This window comes from Centropristis striata, chromosome 14 (genome assembly GCF_030273125.1).
Source record: "Centropristis striata isolate RG_2023a ecotype Rhode Island chromosome 14, C.striata_1.0, whole genome shotgun sequence".
NCBI classification, from domain to species: domain Eukaryota; kingdom Metazoa; phylum Chordata; class Actinopteri; order Perciformes; family Serranidae; genus Centropristis; species Centropristis striata.
In genome coordinates this window covers 21,334,949-21,356,169 of record NC_081530.1, presented here as the reverse complement: position 1 = coordinate 21,356,169, position 21,221 = coordinate 21,334,949, and the positions used below count along the sequence as shown (strand labels likewise).

Here is a 21,221-nt window from a genome sequence, read left to right as displayed (position 1 = left end):
GGTTGTGGTAAAACTGTCTGGCCTGTTTGATGAGGCCAGATTTTATAGGGTGCGACAGGTGAAAGGGCCCCTCCCCACAGGAGGGGGTTTTACAGGTCTTACGTCTTCATCTTTACCTCAGAGGAAAATTCAGTGAAGGAATGTGATGGATGATGGACTAAAGAAGAGCTGATGACATACCAAGGACTTTACAAACTGCTCCAGCCTGTCAATCAACTAAGAGTCACGTATCATGTACGGCACACTGAAGAAAGGAATTCAGTTTAATCAATAGTGAGTTTCTTAGTCACTTTTAAAGAGTGTTAAGAGCTGACACTGCAGGTGACCAGGGTTTACATTTGGACTCATAAATATCACCATGAAACTTCACCAGTAGAAGTTCTGTATAAAGCTTTATGTTTTTAATCTTAACTAGGGATCAAGCCAAGTTCAGAGGCTTTTACAGAGGGAATTATCTCTCTTTTTTAATCACAAATCAGTAAATACTGTCAACAGCCTTAAATAAAATCAAGCTTTTGCTATATTTTTTATGAATAAAATAGTCTATATCAAACATAACTACTAAACAAACCCTTATGTCATAACATACATAAGAATGATACTATAAAGTTGAGGTGGAGTGAAGAAACAGCCTTTAAAATAATTTTTACATGACGCTGCAGGTGAACAGGGTAAATAATTTAACTCATAGGTATCTCCATGAAACAGTGGATTACTTACTCAATACAAGTTTTAACACATTTTTATATAAATAAGACATTATCTTATTAAATGTGCTGTTTTAAGTACATTTCTAGTACAGGAATCTTAACTCGGGATCAAGCCAAGTTCAGAGGCTTTTACAGAGGGAATTATCTCTTTTTTTAATCACAAATCAGAAAATACTGTCAACAGCCTTAAATTAAATCCAGCTTTTGCTATATATTTTATGAATAAAATAGTCTATATCAAACATAACTACTAAACAAACCCTGTCATAAAATACATAAGAATGATACTATAAAGTTTGTCGTATGTAAGTTACTGAGGTGGAGTATGAGAACAATTTTTTTTTGAGGAAACAGCCTTTAAAAGCATTTTACATGACGCTGCAGGTGAACAGGGTAAATCTTTTAAGTATCACCATGAAACTTCCCCAGTGGATTACTTACATAATACAAGTTTAAAACATTTTACATAAATAAGACATTATCTTATTTAATGTGCTGATTAAAATACATAAAAACAGTTTCAGGTTTTTAGCAGAGGGAATAATTGCTTTTTATCACTCCATAAATTAAAACAATACCAGTTTTTGCTTCATTTTTATGAATAAAATGTTCTATAAATCAAACATAACTAACCCCTCTGTCATAATATAGATAAAAATGATACCATAAAGGTCATATGTAAGCTACTGTGGTGGAATATGAGAAAAAATAATTGAGGAAATGGTGTTTAAAAATATGTATTGTAAAATTCCATACATTTTACAAGATGCTACAGGTGAACAGGGTAATATATAAACTCATAAATATCACTATGAAACTTCCCCAGTGGATGACTTACATTAAGCAAATTCTTTTTTGTATTAGTCGGTGTAGGATTTTCATTTTGAAAACTATAGACACAAATAGATATGTAGTTCAAGAAACTTTTTTTCCTTCCACTAGTCTGGATGAAACATATTAAAGCAAAATAAAATCTCAGAATTGACCAGTAAAGTCTCTTTGCTTCTCATCAAAACATTTTTTATGGTTTCAGTGCAAAAAACAGAAATATTCAGTTTACCATCACATTGTTATATTTGAAAATTGTAAGAAGACAGATTGCCAATGTGTTTTTCTTCACTGTAGCTGTGTCTTTTATGTGATCTTGTTTAGGCTAGATACGCGCCTGTTACAACAACACACACACATTGTGTATCACAACCTTTGAAGAGACTTGAACAGCTGTTGGCCTGTCCATGTCCTAGGTAACTGGCCAATAGGACTCGGTTTGTGTGTAAGTCCAACTTCTGTAGATGAATGAAAGATGTGAATTATGACTAATATCGGGGCTCATTCTGACTGGGAACCTGCCAGAGCTGTGTCAGTCTGAGTCCAACGCTGTATTACTTTACCCGTGACCTAATAAAAGGCCTGCATTGAGAACAGACTTTTTTCCAGTGTGTGTTTTCTCCGGACTTCCAATTTACGAAGCTGAGAGAGAAACCCTTACAACATGAATTCAATCTTTGGCTTTTAAGCTGAAAAATGGCTGAAGTTATTAGTTGTTATTTTTTACCTTCAAGCTATTGCATCGGGTGTCTACTAAAAAGTAAATATGTTGGGGAGAAAGAAAAAAAAAACACAAATTTGTTTGCCAAATTGGTGTTTGTTTCACCAAAAATGTTTGCTCTGTGCCAACCTGACATTGTGATGAGGACTTTCATAGCAGCAGGAGCAGCAACTCCGCTGGCGTCGAAACCTGACAAACCAGTCGGTCCTGCAGGACAACCACATGAGTGACATTTAAGAAAGAAGAAACCAAATCACACCAGGAGGTCCTTTTTTCCCCCAGTTCGAATATTTATTGCATTCTTCAAATTGTCTACAGAACCAAATTTGTAAAGACATTCAGATACATTTATTGTTTTGAAGAACAATGCCAGTTTAAAAGTGTAAGTTTAAGAAATGTATTATCTAAAATTGCTGCAATCTCAATTACATTTCAAAGTCTGCAAACAAGATTTGATTTCAATCAAGTTTTCCTGATATATACATTCACAACCAGCAAGATAAACAGAAGCCTTTACCCCACATTTATGAGTAACGTGCAGTGAGGATTTGACACAAGTATATATATATATATAAAAGAAAAACAGGTTAAACACAGAATTGAATGAGCTTTTTTATGTCAAAGTACAAGAACCAGCGTAACAAAAAGACATATTTTCACAGACACTACCTGACAATTTACATCATCAGCTACGCAGTAATAATGAAGTGCACAAATGCCAATAAATGAGATTAATAGAAATGTCATCTGAGCTTTAAAATCTAAATATTTTGAATATTAGGACTCTAAAATGACGATACAGTCGGTCAAAAGCAGAAAGCTATATAGAAATAGTTCAACATCTTGTGAAATGTGATTACTCCTGTTCTTGCAAATTGTAAGATGAGAACAACTACTATCACTTTCATGTGTGTATGGTATACACGGAGCTGCAGCCAGGAGACAGTTATCTGAGTATTGAGGACTTGAATAGAGGGAAACACTGGTTCTGTCAACCTGTAAATAAACAAAACATCACACCACCTTTAGAGCTCAATAAGTTGTGTAAGTGTAAGTGTTGTATAAGTGTATCTAAACAACTTATTAAAGCAGAGAAAGTTAATTGTAGGGCATTAATGTCTCCCACAGTGAATTGAGACCTGGGGCAACTTAATGATTCAACTAAATATAATAATCCAAAGTGGAAATTTATTTTGAGTGAATTATAAGTATAGTGAAGTATCATACATCTCAAGAATAGTGAACAAAAAAACCCATATGGAAGAAAACACTCGTGTCTGAGGAGATAATTTAATCTTTGTAGTGCTGCTGTGTGTGCAATATATTGTGTGTGTGTGTTTTATGTGTATGTGTGTGAGTATGCATGTGTGTACTTTGTGTCATCAGCTGTCGATTTTCTGTCAAACCAGGATCTTGGCCATGAACAGAGCAATGATGGAGGCGAGTGTCAGGCTCAGCCCAGAGGTCAGACCGGGAGCTGCGTTGCACAGATTGCCTTCGCAGCACGTCTTTGTTATGGTGTAGATGGTGGTGTTGGAGAGGGATTCCGGGAGGGTCGTCTCTGAAGTCTTGTTGCACATTGCCTCTTCTAGGCAGCCTTTCTTCTTGATTTCCAAGAAAGTGGCTGTAGTGACAGCAAGCACACAGTCAGTGTCTATTGTTTATTGTGTTTGACTGAAACTGTGAACACAGCATGACGTGTGATCTACATGTTGTTGTTAGTGTTGGATGAATACCAGCTGTTTATCTGATACTTTTAACTAACTCTTTCATCTGATTATCCAATACTTTTAGCTCACTCTTTCATCTGATTATCCAATACTTATAGCCAACTCTTCCAGCTGTTTATCCATCACATTAGCTAAATATTGTATCTATCCATTACTTTAAGCTAATTTAACTATTTCAACATCTCTGCTCACTGGCAAAAGTTTTTCACACTCAACACCTGATGTTGAATATGTTGTGACTCAGGCTTATTGTCAGCTAACTGGTTGTAAGCTGCCAATAACTAGTTAATTGAACTAACTAGTTGATCTACTTCACAATCTTTTTTTGCTCCTGGCAACTGCAGATGCCCTTTGAGGTAAAGACCCTTGTCTTAACCTTTTGTTGAAAGTTTCATCTACTTCATTGCATTACATATATTTTGAGAGAACAACTAATGGAGTTTCATGTGTTGATGAAAGCCTTCCTCTAGAAGAATGTCGTCTGGGGAGATTTTTAACTGACGAGTTCCTTACCTGCTGTCCCCACACCACTGTAGCAGAGTTCTCCAGCTTTACATGTTTTTTTAGTGGTTATGCATATGTTCCCAACGCCAATTTTACAGCTGTAGCACTCCAGAGCTTGACCTGGTATCAGAGAGTTGGAGGAGAGGAGGGGGATGGAGACAAGGAGGAAAGAGGAAGAATAGTGCAATTAGCATAAACAGGTTTGCAACAAGCTATAGTTAGGGAGTTAAAAACATAAACCAATAAATGCATCTACAGGCCAGTAAACGTCTGTTCTCATGAAGGCATTTGATGAGACTGTTTGAGTGTTTACCATCCACTCAGATTATGCAGTGTGTCCTTTAAAAAAGGCCTTACATGGTTTACTATGAGATTAAAGTCAGCGATCATGGAAGTGACAAAGGGGCGACCTTTGACCTGTAGCACAGAGGAGGTTCAGGTAGCACACAATTCAGCCTTGACTCAAACATCTTTACGCTTTGCCTAAAAGGGTTTAACTTAACACGCTCACTCAAAGTTATGTGTACTTTATTTTGTAATCCTTCTACTCCATATATTTTTCTTTTGATCCACTAATCTAATCACTACTAATTAAATATTTTGTGTGATTTCTTTAAAATTCTCATTATGGATTTTGAGCCATAAAAATAAATTCTGAGCCATTTGACCAGTTTCTTTTCCAAGCTGTAGTTAGTTTCCAGACAGACTGCAGACAGATAATTGCACCGTGTACAACCTTTACAATCCAAACCATTAGTTTGCATGGCGGAAGTCTAAAGTCAGTTTATAGTAAAGGTTTGCTGACAAAAGCCTGCATTACAGATAACAGGTCTAAAAAGGGTCATCAACTCAAGAGGTTTGTCCAGTTGTGAAAGGGTTTAAAAAAATGCACTCACTGGGGACTACAGATGCATCTCAATAATAATAAATAAATAAAAATAAATAATTAGAATATGATAGAAAAGTTTATTTATGTCAGTAATTCAATTCAAAAAGTGGAAATAAGACATTATATAGATCCATTACACACAGAATGAAACATTTCATGTCTTCATTTATTTAATTTCTTCAAATTATAATGATTATGGCTTACATTAAATTAAGTCGAGATGCACCTGTATTTCAGAGCAGTGATGAACATGAGGCACATCAGGAAATATCAAAAAATAAAATAACCAATTATAAGGGTAAATTTTAATACACAGCGACTGCTTAAAAACAATTTTACCCCCCCGGATCTGTTTACTTATAATGGAGAGTACCAAAGTCTTCGAACCAGTCGTTTCACATCTTTCATGGCTCTGGAAATATGTTTTGTCTGTGCAAATGTTGACCATAAAATTAGAAACTGACGGCAGATTTTTGTGTTTACCGCATACACTATATACTCATTTTGATTGTATAGCATCATGTATCATCATATCTATCTATCTATCTATCTATCTATCTATCTATCTATCTATCTATCTATCTATCTATCTATATATAGATATATATCTATCTATCTATATCTCTATATCTATATCTATATCTATATCTATATCTATATAACTATATCTATATATCTATATATCTATATCTATCTATATATATATATATGAATTCAGTTTACTTTTACACTAACAAGAAGTGAGCCAGGTACAACTTAATAGAATAACTAGTTAATATACCACTCTCAAAACAAAAAGGTGATATAAGAGATGCATATTTCTTATTGACGTCAACCACACCACAATTCTGGAACGGTGAAGAGGAAGCAAAATTGTTTTTCTAATATCTTCCTGTAAGTTTCTCTCTTACGTCCACGCCTTGTTTTATCGTTTTTGGAACCCTAGCTCACACAAATATTGAAAATATGAAATCAAATCTAAAAGCCAAGTTGAATCATTATTATGATATTTTTGCAGCTCTGCCTCTACTACTCTGATCTTGTTTCTTTTGTTAAATCTGTACCTAAATCACATTTTAACATTATAAGGATGGCAGCTGCATAACCATGTATACATACAGTTCATATAGAGTATAAAACCTGGCAAACTTGTATGTAAAATATTGAAGTATTGAAAGAAAAAGTGAGAAAATGTAAATAAAATGAACCCAGCGGATGCTGTGACTTGAGGGTTACTGGATATGAATAGCTGACACTGTAATTTTACAAAACTTATCACCCAGCTAATTCAAGTAGTCAAACTGAGGCTGAAAACTTTGAGTCAGCTGAGGTGAAAAAGGTGATCTCATTAGTTCAGGTTTGTGAGGAACACCTGTTATGTTCATGTAAACTTTATTGCTTGCTGTAGGGTTGATAGAGTAATAAAACAACTTTTAAAAAGTGGGTGGAACATTGTCCTGGACACAATCCAAATTAAATATTTCTAAAGCAATGAAGCTGCGGTGCCCATCAGTTCCCTTGAGGGTCTATAGACATTTCTGCCAATCATGGTAATTTTAAAAAAGAAAACTGATCAAACCTGGGAGCTGACAATCAAAAAACAATCATTCTTTCCATCTTTTATATATTTAAGAGAGCCGATTCAGTGCAGTCTGATGCTACAGTGGCTCATAAAAGCCTCAAAGAATAGCAGCCATTGTGTGGCAGAAACTTTGTGACTCATACTGGGAGGGAAAATACTCAACAATTAAGAGTAACAGAGTAGTAAAGAAAACTATTGTTGTTAGAAACCTGTCGGTCCAGTTTGAACATCAGCGTCCCATGACTTGAGTGGTAACGGAAAGTACACAGTGGTTTAAAAAAACAGCGTCTGGAAAGATTGCATTCTTATTTTGTTTGCTCATATATAATATATTTAGTTTGTTTTGTAAAAAATGTGGAGTGTCTGTTGCTTTTGATTTATTTGACTTTGTGCCTTAAACATAATTGGCTGTTTCCTCGGGTGTAAAGGTCAAACTTTGAAGTTACTTCAGATGCATTGTGCAGCTCAAAGTTGAGAATTTAAACCAGCAACTCTTTTAGCAAAATAACTTTGAGTAAGACTAATGTAATAGTTACAGAAAAAGCTCTTATTTTCTAATTTAAAAAAGCTGCAGGATGTAGGAAATAACAATTGAAACACATTATTATTTTTAGAGTCATAGTGTGTTCTTTATCAAAAGTAATGACATTTAACAACAGAGTAACAAAGTTGAATTCACACCTCTGGTATATAATGTCATTTTAAAGTATTTTTTTTAATAAATAAAATATTTTTTTAATAGTTATTCTGCCAATCATGTTCTCAGTTATTTTCTCAAACATTGTTTTGTCCAAAATTTCAGAATAGTCAAAATTTCCAAGAACTTCAGGTGACATAGTACAACTGTTTGCCTATCAACAGTCCAAAAACAAAATATATAATATATTATGTGTTATATTACATTGAATAATATAATATGAACAGCTGGAAGCAGCAGATGTTTGTCAGAAAAGTGACAAAAAATGCGTTGTAAGTTCTTTTTTTGATTAACTCACTAGAATTTAGTGAGTAATTCTCATCCAGGATTAATTGATTCATTGTTTTGTAATATACATAGTGCTTGAAATAAATCACTAATGTCACAAGTTGAGGTAAGAGCTTTTTGCCACTTAACACGTAACACAATGACTTCAACAGAGGGGCGGATAACTCCAATATGACAGATGACGAAAGAATATTTGTTTGCTGTATGCATTAGTAAGATGTATGCTGAGCTGACTCATGAGTAACTTCACACTCAAGTCACATGCACTGATATGTTTGATAACGTAATGACTGCTTCACATTTTCCTAAATGGTAGAGAAACGACTAAAACTCCACCCCGAACAGGAGGATTTGACATTAAAAATGTGTCAGAGTTGTATTCATGTAACAAAATAAGAAACCCCATGATCCAGTGGGATGGCCTGATTTCAATCAAACTGATGAGATAATCCCAGTTCTTAACTTCAGTGATAAAAACAAAACAAAAAACATACACGCCTACAGCTTTGTTCACAACAGCCCCACACCCTGTCACGGTGGTTTCGGCTACACCCGAGTTCAAACAGAGCTGACAATTTAGAGACTTTATACAATCCTTGTGTCTTCTCTTATGGCTCCTTCTAATATATTATTTTATAAATACATTTAATGTGTATTCTGTTGTAAGAGAGGACTTATTTCCTCATTTGAGAGATACAGAATTACTAAAAACCTTTAGAAACTAGTCAAAAAGGCACCTTGAATATCCAACTTATTTGCTTTTTACAAAGTTACTACAGCAAACGGTAAAATAGCAAAAAGCCACAGGCAAATGTTCAAGTAAATCACAGGAAATCCAAGTATCATATGACCTCTGTGCTGCCACACCTAACAACACTTAAGCGCTCTGCAATGCTGACCGACGTGTTGTGGTCTGAAATCCAGTCCGACCTGATCCTTAGTCATCTTATCCATTAACACAATACACACATTTACGCAAACAAATAGTTGTTTCAGAACAAAAAACTTCACTGTGGAGATGAGGACAGGCGGAGACTGTATGGAGGTGACATCACATGGGAGCAGTAAATCTTAATGAGCTTCAATTAGGACAGATTGTTTGTTCACTGCAGCAGAAGTGTCCCAACATATAATTGGTTCCATTCTCACCGTCCTTGATTGCACAACAGATTCTGTACAAAACAGCATGTGATGTGACCTTAGTATAGAGCAAAGCTGTGTATATAAAAGATTAAATAAAGTATGCATGTGGACAAAAACTAGTTCATCCCTTTTCACAAATATCAAAAGGTAGAGGATGCTGCCAGGTGTGACGCAGCGCTACATATCTGAAGGATTTATTTGTCACATCACAGATGGCTTCTTGTCCTCTCTGCCTGAGGTCTCATTCATTGTAAACAGGAGTGAAAAAAATGTTTCTCTCATTACTGGAAAGTCATGCATTTGCGTCACTTCCCTCACACCATAATCCATGCCCTCGTTGCACGTGCATGTGCAAGGACACACCTGAGAGGGAAGGCATCTACAGGATATTTGCCGGAAGTTCGGGGTCAGGGAAAAACAAGTATTCAAATCCTTAAACTTAAAAAAAGTTGAAAAACAACATTGTAGAAATACTCTTGTTACAGACAAAAGTCCCAGAAACAACATTTTACTCACGTAAGGATCTATTTAAAGAATCCAGAGTGTGTCTGTCTGTCTGTCAGAATCAGAAAGACATAACCCTGAGGAGAATTTAGGTACAGGTGCCCTCTAGATTAGAAATATAAGTGTATATATATATAAATAAGGAAGTTATAGGAAAATAATAAATAAGTAGGGAAATTTATGTATATTATATCACAAAAACAACAATATCTATATGCAGAAGTAGCATCTATGATTTATTGAATTAAAGTGCAAAAATACTTTAAATAAGAGTATAAATGAATTCAGAGGGCATTATTCTTTAGAAAAGTGACTTTTGAGAGTTATATTCAAATATTACAGTGAGTTATTCTGCCTTACATTAACAAGGAACCAGTTTGAACTCTGAGGCGTGGCACATTTCTTATTACCTTCAATGTGCAGTGTCAGTGGTATGCTGCCCTCTATTGCTCCATCACTAAAACTACAGATCATTAAGCATCAGCCATTCAGACTTTACCACAAGAACATGTTCAGGAACCGAAAAGGGACTGAGAGAAAATAAGAAACTAACAGTGGCTGTGTGTGTAAGAGACTAAAATCCTGTTAAAAATAAGAGAATAAATAAAGTGACTAAAAAAAAACTTTGATGTGGTTGATAGTGGCGTCGTAGGCGGGGAGTCTGCAGCACTTTGGGAGGAGTCACTACCCGAAATTTCCACCTGAGGGCATACTTGTTGCAAAATATCTTAAAATAGTTTACTAGTTCAAACAAGTGTGTCTCTAGTCTCAGCATTAATCATACCTCAACAACAGCATATTCAGCTGAGCAGTGACTCATACAATTTTTAGGTTTGATTAACTAATAAAAGCTCCTTTTTTATAAAGCTTTGTATTATCCTGAATGACTGAGCTCCCTGTGGGGAACAACTGGAAGGAAAAACTGAACAACAACAACAAGCACGAAATTAAACTCACAATGTGAGTCATGTGCTGCAACACTAAACCCACTGCGCATGCAAAGTTAAAATGATACAGTATATCATGTGATTAACACGCAAACAAGTTTATGAAAGTTGATGTGAGGGTAAATATCTGTAGACTGCTCTTCAAAGTGTCTGCCAGAATTGGGGCAATTATCATCTCATACCCGCATCGATGTAAGGCTAACTACACCCAGGCGGGTCTGGTATGTTGTGTAAATATCCTTGAAGCTCACGATACCAACATCCTTTAATGATGGGATTAGTCCAGACTGTAGGGAGGGGGAGACGGATTACTTCCTTTTTTTTATGGCAGAATCACATCAATCAAACTTAACTAAGTGTGATCAAGAAAGAATTGAAATTGGTATTAAAAGGTGAAAAGTTCTTCTTCTTCCAACTTGACAAATTTACGGACATCTGGATGCGAAAGTAGCCAAGTTTTTTTTCCCTGGCAGCTGCTGCTTGGGGAAACTTCAGTAGTCTGTAACATGTTGACACCGAAAATCAGCCAGACTGCCATCTGAAATCACCAACTTTTCACCCAGTCAGGCACACGTGTGACTCCCGGTCACTTGTAGTTGTAGTGTAGCTGTGGAGTTGATGTAAAACCTCACTATTAAATGATCTGCGTTTGTCATCACTCTTGTCATAAACAACTATTTCAGTCAAGAATTTACAGGCTAAATGGTGAAACATATCACCTGAAAGTATTTTTAAAAAGGAGCCAAGATGGGAATATACTTCCCATAAGGAAGGGTGTGGTTTGAAACAGGAGACAGAAAAAAACAGAGCTTAAGGGAACCAAATGACAAAATGGACTACAACAGTCTCAAAACACAATAGTAGAAGAACAAACAGCTATTATAGTGTGCCCAGTCTATAGACACTCTGTAGAAATGGAATTTGAGACTTGGGCAAAGCCTCAACTGTTACAAGGTGAGGAATTTCTCATGCAGTGGCTGGCAGGTTGGAGCATGATTCAGTCTCTGAATAACGCCTGGAAGAAGAAGACAAGCTGCCTCACCCCAACCTGTAATAACAGTATTAGAGTAAATCCTGGGATGTGCACAGAGGGTAAACAGGGAGACTCTGCAGATACTTTATGTGGGAATCAATGTCTCATTCTGTGAGATCTGTTCAATTGTCGGAGGTTACGTTAGTCCTTTAAAAAGCAGGATAACATTTCTTATGGTTGCAAGTTAATAGTTTTCCAGCAACCACTTCTAAAAAAGCCCATTATAAATTTCAAGGGACCATGTTAGTGTCTTCAAATTTCTTGTTTCAGCAGACCACCATTCCAAATATTCAATTTGCTGTTGGATATGATGAAGAAAACCAGCAAATCCTCACATTCGATAAGCTGAAATCAGAGCATGTTTGGCATTTTTTCTTGAAAAATACACTTATACACCAATAATTTTAGCTTTGATTAATTGAAATATTTATCCATTACTTAGAACTAACAGTTTCATTTGTTGTCCATTATTTCAAGCTAACCATTTCAATTGTTAAATCATCACTTTTAGCTAACTACTTCACTGGTTTGTCAGTTACTTTAAGCTAACTATTTCAACAGTTTGTCAGTTACATTAAGCTAACTATTTTACCAGTTTGTCAGTTACTTTATGCTAACTATTTTACCAGTTTTTCAGTTACTTCAAGCTAACTATTTTACCAGTTTGTCAGTTACTTCAGCCGCCTATTTCAACCGTTTGTCAGTTACTTTAGCCAACTATTTCAACCGTTTGTCAGTTACTCTAAGCTAATCATTTTTAACCCTGTCACTTAGCATTAGCAAACAATTTCCATTGTTTGTCAGCCACTTAAAATTCAGTATATTGGTTGCTGCAACGGCAGTGGCGGTTCTACACAGGGGCCTACAGGGGCCACTGCCCCTGTGTAGAAACCCTTGGCCCCTGTGTCAAATTAATAATAAAATGATACATTTATAATGATGAACGACTGAACAATTCTTACCTATTTTTTGTTCAAACAATATCTCATTGTACACAAAAGGAACCCAGAATGTGTACATTGTATGATAGTCTAATTGTGCAATAAAACCTTGTGTATATATAAAAATGTGTATCTTCCAAATATACTTCAATGAGATTTAAAAAAAAAAAAAAAAAAAAAAAAGCTAAAATAAAGGTTTTGAATGCTTGAATACCATCTTTGCCGTTTTTTTAATGTGCCCCCTGATTAAACACTGGCCCCTCCTTGGCCCCCACAGTAAAACTGGTCTAGAGCCGCCACTGTGCAACAGCTTATCTGCTACAGTCAAATGAGTTCACCAAGTGTCATCTGTTCCATCTAAAACACACCGCAAATCAGGAAAAAAATAGTACATCATGATATGACAATGGCCAAAAAAAATTTATAGTGTAATCTCAAATCACAGTGAGGCCATTTTTCACAAAAGGTGGCTCGGCTACATCTTGCTTTGGGTGCCCCTGCCCCAAAAATATGAACATCTCTTGTGTACAGAGTGAACACACCCAATCACAGCTACAGGGTGTGCAGTCCTCAACACGGAGCACTGTACACTCCCAAGAAGTGTATTAAAAAACAACACACATATGCACGCATCCCAAAGTAGCCCGAAGAAAGTTATGTTTTAGTCTCACAAAACAATTTGGCAGGATAAAACTTCAAGCATAGCCTTTCACTTTTCTTGAAAATAAATCAGATCATGGAAAACATGATGGCTCTACGCAGAAAAAAAATCTAGAAATTCAACATGATCTAATCATCTACAACTTGAACAGAAATAAATGTAATTTCCAAACACAGAAATACTGCATACACAGCAGCAGTGCTCTTAAGGGAACCAACCTCAATTAAACAAAGCAACAGCAAAGTTAATTAGAAAAACGTAGATTTTGTCGGAGGAAATATTTAACCCTCTGAAATCTTGGGCTATTATATCCGTTAAAAAATCTGTTATAACGTTGTCAACGCAACCTCACCTATATGTACTCATAATTGATTTTTAACTTTTACTTACTTGATCAAACTTTTGACCCCCAAAGAAACAAAGGAAAACACAGAATTTTAAATATTGCAAATATGAATACAGGTTGCATATACAACATATTACAGGTAAAAATGAGGATAATATCTAGTTCACTATTTTATACTAAATAGATTTAACAATATCTCCGGTTTTATTTCTGGTATGGAGTTTCAAGCCAGAACTTTAGAGGGAAGCTCAATGTTGCTTCATTTTTATGTCTTCACGTCATGAAGAAGTAATGTGCCGGTGCATTTGAGTTTTTAAATTCTGTTTAGATGTTGTTGTTGTTTTGTTCTTTTTTTACAAGTGAGACGCTTTAAAATAACGGAAAGTTATTTGCATTTTCTAAATAAATAAACCACAATTATTTGGAATATTCTACTTACCGACTGCAAAGCAGAATCCGACTGCCAAAAGCTGCAGAATAATTCTGTTCATCTTGGAAAAAAGGAAAGGAATAAAGTTACAAAGTCGTGTTCTTCGGGAGAGGTTGTCTGCCTGTGAGGACTCAGACCGTTATATTCTCAGATCAAACAGCAAACTTTTTTTCCGCCATTTATAATCTTCCACTTCCCAACCAAACGTCACCGTTATCCAATCAGAGGAGGTCTTCTGGAAAGTCCACCCAGTTTTTTTTTTTTTTTTTAAACTCCCCTACCTGTGATTCACAGGTAGGGGACATAACATTCCAGCTGGGAGTTAAGGTGAGGGAAAGCAGGGAAAAACAGGGAATTAGTGCTTGTAAGCGATTTTAAATAACCATCATGTGTCGTTACAACATTTTGATATGAATTTATAGTTTTTTTGGTGGTCCTAAAAGATGCATAAATGTTGTTTTAATGACCCTTTAATCAACTGAGTACATTTATTTAAGTTATGTCCTTTACTCATTATACCTCTACCCCATTTTAAAGGCCAATATTGTATTTTTACTCTACTATATCCATTTGATAGCTAATTAAGATTTTACTCAGAATTCATATGATAAACTCATTAAATACATTAATTAATCTAGATTGGGACTGATAATACCTTTGGGTTTGAATACAGTAATTGCTTTTTATTGGTACGTCCACTTGAATAAAATGTATTTCTTTCACCTGTTTGTTTAATACACATTACATGACTGACCAATTCAGGATAATTACTATTTGTCCTCTGGGTACAGTTACCCACTTCATCTCTTGCTCAGAGTGAGTCAGTTAAAACACCACATACTGTACAATATCCAAGTCCATCATAACCTCTAAAAACCAGCTGAGTCAACAGGTTTAATAATGACAAAGTGTATGCACGTCAGGTATATTTGTTAGGAAATTAAGCTCAGTATACACAACAACCTTTCTCTGCTGCCACTCTATTATCTACGTTATAATAGTGATAATTAATAATTATCATGACTGTTTTTTTACGTGGGGCTGTGCCAAACAAAGATTTTTACTAAAGCAATATTTAGGTTGGAACATCTCTGTAGCATCATAATAATTAATAAACAAGCTGATACTTGATTTTTTTATGCAGTCTTGCAGCTTATGTACATTCAAAAAGTTAAAAAAAAAAGAAAAGAAAAAAAGACGTAAAAATCCAATTTTGAATGTATTTATTTTTATTGTGAATTGGAAACTGGTCTGAGGACCTCCTGACACCCTATGGGAAAAGACACATTACCATGAATGAAACATACTAGTAAAAAACAAAAATACACCACAACACAACATTGATGACTAACTGCTGTGCTACTCGTGATTACCCCATCCTGGTGCAATCTAACCTATGCTAAATCACTTTGCGCCATCTCTCCATAACGACATACGTTAGCTACGTATTGCTGAAACATATTGGCCAATCAGCTGTATTCATATTATTATCCCTAGTGTATAGGCATTGTTTTCAGCCACACTGGATTGAGACACAAACATAGCTTAGTGTTGTGTGCATCGTAACAAGCTATGTTACACGCTACATGTAACTGTGGGTCTGTTTTAACATCTACCACAATTTTATACAGCATAATGTATTGGGGAGTCCCTGCTCCAGCTCCCTATCAGTTAAAAGATCCCTGAATTGAAAAACACTGAAGCCCCCTGCTCTATAACACACCTAATTATTGGAAAGGACTTCTGTCAGTAGCACGTTTTTAGGTCAGCTGTATATTTACAGTATAACAGGGTCATATTCAGTGGTTGAATGTAACTAAGTACATTTACTTAAGTACTGTACTTAAGTGCAATTATGAGGTAATTGTACTTTCCATATATGTAACTTTATACTTCTACTTCACTACATTTTGAGGTAAATATTGTACTTTTTTATTCCACAACATTAAACCGACAGCTTTAGTTAGTTTGTAGTTCGAGATTTAACATGAAAACCATGATCAGTTTAAAATTAATATTACAATTTAAACCACATAACAGTATATCAAGTACTTAAAATGAGCCATGACCAACAGTGAAATGCTGATTACATAAATACATCAATATTAATAATAATCCAATAATATATTTGAAATGTATAAAACATTCTGCATATCAAACACTTTTACTTTTGATAATTTAAGTACATTTTAATGCTGATCATTTTGTACTTTTACTGAAGTAAGTTTTGGATGCAGGATTTTTACTTGTAGTGGAGTAATTTCTCAGTGTGGTATTAGTATTTTACTGAAGTAAGGGATCTGAATACTTTTCCACTATAGCAGAGTTTAAAAATAAAAAATAAAAAGACAGAAAAGGAAATTAAAAGAAAATAAAAGCCACACCCTGATGTCCTGGTGGATCTTCCTGTTAGTGAGCACTGTGAGCCAACACCATCTCACTACTGTAGTGAAATAACCTCTGCAGAACACACTGAAACTGATTGTGCATAAATTACACACAGTCTACCCTTGTGTAAACCCTTGATATTCAGAATAATATTTTACCTGACAAGCAAGTATGTGAAAGTACTGTCTGGAAGCAATAAGAAGAAGTACTACCAGATTTTTCAGGTTTTATTAAAATCATCTGCAGTTTTTCCCTGAGGCGGTACACACAGTGTGTGACAGGTTCCTGCAACTGAAGCCGTTGAGATTGTGTCAAAACATTGTAAAGAGATTTGTAGTTGTGGGAAAAAAATGAGAATGTCAAAATTTGGCACAAAAGTCAGGTGACATAAAGAGAAATATATATGTATTTGTGAACATGTAGCTGCAGATTCAAAGCAGAAAACTGTGTGAAAGTCTAAATTCCCACACTATAAAACAAAATATTTAATAATGGAAATAAGAAAAGCTCAATGTAAAAGCAAAATCTACACATTTAACGTAAGTTCATCACCTAAAACCTGCTAGGAAGGAGTGTCGCTTATACACATAGCAATACTGCATTTACTACATTGATATTTTTAAAGATAACCAAACTCAATAAAGCCACAGCAACACCAGACTTAATGCAAACAAATGTTGACTTTGTCAGGTTTTTGGTGGTAAAAAAAAATGCAAATGCAGTTATATAGCCAGGAGTTCGGAACTACAATCCTGATTCCAAAAGAATTGAGACGCTGTGTAAAACGTAAATACAAACATAATGCAATGAGTTACAAATCCTTTTATGTTTTCATTTTTTGTGTTTATTTTTCAGAAAAACCAGGTCTCCTAGTTTGGTTTGAAACTGGAAATCCAGACAGATATACAGTCTTTATTAGACCAATCTTGATTTCTTCAGTTTCTTGTTCATTTTAATGCCTGGTACAAGTAAAGGTACATTTGTTTGGACAAATATAATGATAACAACATAAATAGCGTTAAGAGTTCAATTTAAGAGCTGATATCTAGACTTTTTCCATGGTTTTATTGATAGTGATTTTGGTTATTATCAAGAAAACCATGGAAAATCAGCTCTTAAATTAAACTCTTATGAGTTATTTTTGTTGTTATCATTATATTTGTCCAAACAAATGTACCTTTAGTTGTACCAGGCACTAAAATGAACAAGAAATTGAAGAAAACAATGGTGGTCTAACACATTATGTCACAAATTCAAATACGATATATCTTCGGAACAATGATGTGCTTAAATGGTTAAATGTTTTTGTTAAGTAAGGAAGGGAGGTTTCTGCAGGTCCTTCCTCTCATCTTTACCTCTGAGCTTGATAAATGAGACGGGGTGATGAAACGGCCCTACTTCATTTCAAACAGACTTTGGATGAGTTGAATTATGAACATAAGCAAGTCTGGTCTCGCCCTGAGCTTGTCTCAGAGCATATTTTGGCATTTCTTGTTGTCTCTGTGTTTGCAAACAACCTCAGGGAGAGACGACAAAAGCATTCAGTGAATGACTGGATTCACTGAAGCAATTACTAACATTTTCACAGTTTGTTTGCCCTCATCAGTCACAAAAAGAAAGACTGTTTTGGGTGGTGGGCTTGTTTGTTGTCACCTAATGGTTATCTCTGCATGTGACTTTAACATGAGGTGTGATTTGGTTTTGTGCTGGAGGAAGGTTATGAAATGAGATCTACAGAGTCATCGTCATCGTTTTGAAATGCTTTGCTGAGAGGGAGGCTGTTTGGGCCCGGTGAAATGCAGCCATTGTTTTGCCCACAGATCCTCAGAGTTTCTCAACTCTTGTCACTTGGAAAGAGGGCGTGTGGGAGAAGCAGGCCAAACTAATCTTGTCGCTCACAACAATGACAGCCAAGGTCAATATGAAAAATCTAAGCTGCGGGGAAAAAGACGTGTGGGAACAAAAGCAGGGAAGTTGATATTTTAACACAGTGTCCTTAAAAAGTGGAAGTTGTCATGTTTTGTTGTTCCGACAACACTATCAAGAGAAAAATACCTTTAAATGTCAGAGTGTAAACAGATCTATACAAAGTTATCTAAATTTAGAGTCGAGTCAAGAGACCAATGACAATTCTGAAGCTTCAGATTGAATAAACTGCATTAACTACAGAAAAAAAAAAAAAAAGAAAAAAAAAACTGGTTCTTTATGTAAAGGGCAAAGATAAAACCACTCTTAAGATAATAAGAGTCATGAGTTGCGGATCACAGCCTATTTGCTTATTAGCACTAAGCACAAAGTAAAGCTCGGGCTGATGGGAATGTCATTCGAGATCATGTTGGTTTGTCTGTTTGTTGGCAGGATTAGAGAAAAAGTACTTGCCCGATTTTCAGGAAACTTGGCGGAAGGGTGTAGCAAGAGCCAATGAAGGACCCATTACATTTTGAAATGGATCCAAATTACAGGGTGGATGTAGCCTGGGTATACCCAGACTGCCTTGCGCGCTCAAATTTAATTTTGAACTGCGGCGGGGTCTGGAAACCAGAGGGAGATCTTAGCCCTGTTTTAGGGATCCAATCACAGAGCGGGGAGGGACGGTGAGATGATGACGCGTACTACTCGGCACTTGGAAGCTTTCCGGATCCAACATGGCTGCTGCAGACGTGAAACTCTCTTTGGCTGTAGATGGTGTTTTAAATAGTTTAGAGCGAAAGTTGAAAGGCGAAAGGTCTCTCGGAGGCTCCGCTGTCCCCCGGCTGGCGCAACGAGCTGCCGAGCCGCCGAGACCGCCGGTCACCACCGGTGATCTCGCTGCCAGCCGGGGGACAGCGGAGCCGCCGAGAGGCCCGCAGCAGCTTGTTTGTTGCCCATAAAATCAGTGGATGTGTGTGGCTGAATGACATGAGGGGGAATAAAGCGTGAAAATAAATAATCTTGCAGAAAGCGAGAACTGGAGAAGCAAAGCAGCAGCAACACTCTCTCACAGACACACACACAACAAACATCCATCTCTGTTGCTCTACTACGTCATCTGGTATAACTGATCTGATTGGCTAAGAGCTACCTACAGACGCTTTGATAGACATTCTAAGCTCCCAATAAACGGCTCTGGAGGATCGTAAACCACACCTCCTCTACGGAGAAAAGCATTGAAGGTGTCCAGACCTAATCTCCAATGAGATTTGGTCTGGTGTTAGCCAGGCTAGGGCGGATGTATGAATAATTATTCCCTTTCCTTAATGAGAGAAAGGGCATTTATGCCAAGTGAATAATTCAAGTGAAGATAAAATGTTAAGCCTGTGAGATGGGGCATGCCTCGGTGGAAGTAACCTTCTAGGTTTGCAGGTATTTGGTCTTAAACTATATATTTTTTTCATAGCATCATCAAAGTTACTCTGAATTATCCTGAGGGGGGCATGAATGTGAAGGATGGGGACATTTAGCTTAGCTGTACCTGAAGTGTTAAAACTATAGAAACATTCACTTGGGCCTCAAAAAAGGGAACTAAGAAACGTACATGCATGACACCATAGTTTTGAAAAGGCATAACCACAAGGGATGGCTGCCGTTCACCATCCTAAATTGACCAATCGCAAAAAATGCCAAACTATTGTCGGGTGGAGCCCACACCCAGAAGATAACTGTTGGCACCCTGACTTTGTGATCCCACTGTGGACACAGCAGAGTCCAGCGCTGCTCATTGCATTTGGCTATTATTCTTTCAATAAATGGTAAACTCTATTCAATTGTAATGAGTCTTTTGTAAAAAAACAACAAAAAAAAACCAAGTCTAGAACAAAAGAACTGGGGCAGAGTGTGGGAGGCTTTAAGAGCCCCCACTCTAACAAATGTGTTTACAAAATTTCATGACAATCCATCCACCAGTTGTTGAGATATTTCTATCAAATCAAATGTCAATACTATAGAGGTGCAAGAGTAAAAAGCTAGGCAATCAACCTCCGGGGATCATAAATGTCTGTACCAAATGTCATTGCAATGCATTTAATAGGTGTTAAGATATTTCAGTGAGGACGAAAGTGGTTCACTGACAACAGACTGACAGTCCCGTCCCTGAAGCCATGCAGCTAGAGGGTCAAAGAGTCACATGATGTCTGGCCTACAGTTTGACAGAAGGCATGTGGGAGACTGTGACGTCAGTTGGGAGAAAATTTGCGACCAAAACACTGCACATCATCATAATGCAGCATGCCAGGCGTGAAGCATGCTGGTGCAGCTACGTGCTGCGGGAATGATTCTCTGCAGAAAAGGCCTGGGAAAGCTCATGTGTGTAAAATTAACTCTGAAAAATACAGGGAAATCGTGGAGAAAAACAGGACGTTTTCTGCAAGAATCTACGTGCACCGTGGGAGAAGTTTTCCAGCAAGACAATGAGCTCGAACACGCAGCTGAAGCTACACAGGAACAGCCTTAAAAACAACAACAATGTCCTGGAGTCAGAGTTCCAACCAACCCAGTCAATCCTCATGCAAACCAACAGAGCTGGAGCAGCTTTGCAAAGGGAAATGGGAAAATAATGCACCCTGATATGCAAAACTGTATCCATCAATTATGAGAAAACTGGGTCCTACAGAAAGCCCCAGCATTTTTCTACCATAGGAGCAATACACAAATTTGGAGATGCTTTGCATCTTTTGTGTTGTTTTACATGTTTTTGCAGAAGTTAGACATCTCTCTATGGTTTCTCTTTGAAGTCTTTTTTTGTATCAAATTAGTGTCTGCAGCTTTTTTGCACCTATTTGTATTTTTTGTGTATCTTCATATCTTATTGTGGCTATTTTGCATCTCTTTGTTGCTATTCGTGTATATTTTATGTCTCTTTATGGCTATTTTGCATCTCTTTGTATTTCTTTGTGTATCTTAA

General features: G+C 36.4%; 1 protein-coding gene across 2 annotated transcripts; it reads right to left on the bottom strand.

Annotated features, from left to right (window-relative positions):
* Positions 1-2,512: 2,512 nt before the first annotated feature.
* Positions 2,513-14,126, bottom strand: spaca4l (sperm acrosome associated 4 like). 2 transcript variants are annotated; one of them, XM_059349101.1, is made up of 4 exons: positions 13,964-14,126; positions 4,503-4,613; positions 3,633-3,883; positions 2,513-3,255 (listed from the first exon to the last, which is right to left on the bottom strand). In XM_059349101.1, exons 1-3 carry the CDS (start codon positions 14,013-14,015, stop codon positions 3,660-3,662), a joined length of 387 nt encoding a protein of 128 aa, XP_059205084.1. In that variant the 5' UTR covers positions 14,016-14,126; the 3' UTR covers positions 2,513-3,255; positions 3,633-3,659. The 2 variants fall into 2 exon arrangements, with proteins under 2 accessions (XP_059205084.1, XP_059205083.1); XM_059349100.1 differs by having other exon boundaries at positions 2,513-3,883; positions 13,964-14,125.
* Between the last annotated feature and the right edge of the window lie 7,095 nt (positions 14,127-21,221).

What these genes read in the sequence shown, in the direction of transcription:
- spaca4l (XM_059349101.1), bottom strand. Translation starts at nt 14,015, where the DNA reads ATGAACAGAATTATTCTGCAGCTTTTGGCAGTCGGATTCTGCTTTGCA. An exon ending in CGGATTCTGCTTTGCAGTCG is followed by an intron (nt 4,614 to 13,963) that starts GTAAGTAGAATA and finishes CTCTGATACCAG; the next exon opens with GTCAAGCTCTGGAGTGCTAC. An exon ending in CAGTGGTGTGGGGACAGCAG is followed by an intron (nt 3,884 to 4,502) that starts GTAAGGAACTCG and finishes CTGTCACTACAG; the next exon opens with CCACTTTCTTGGAAATCAAG.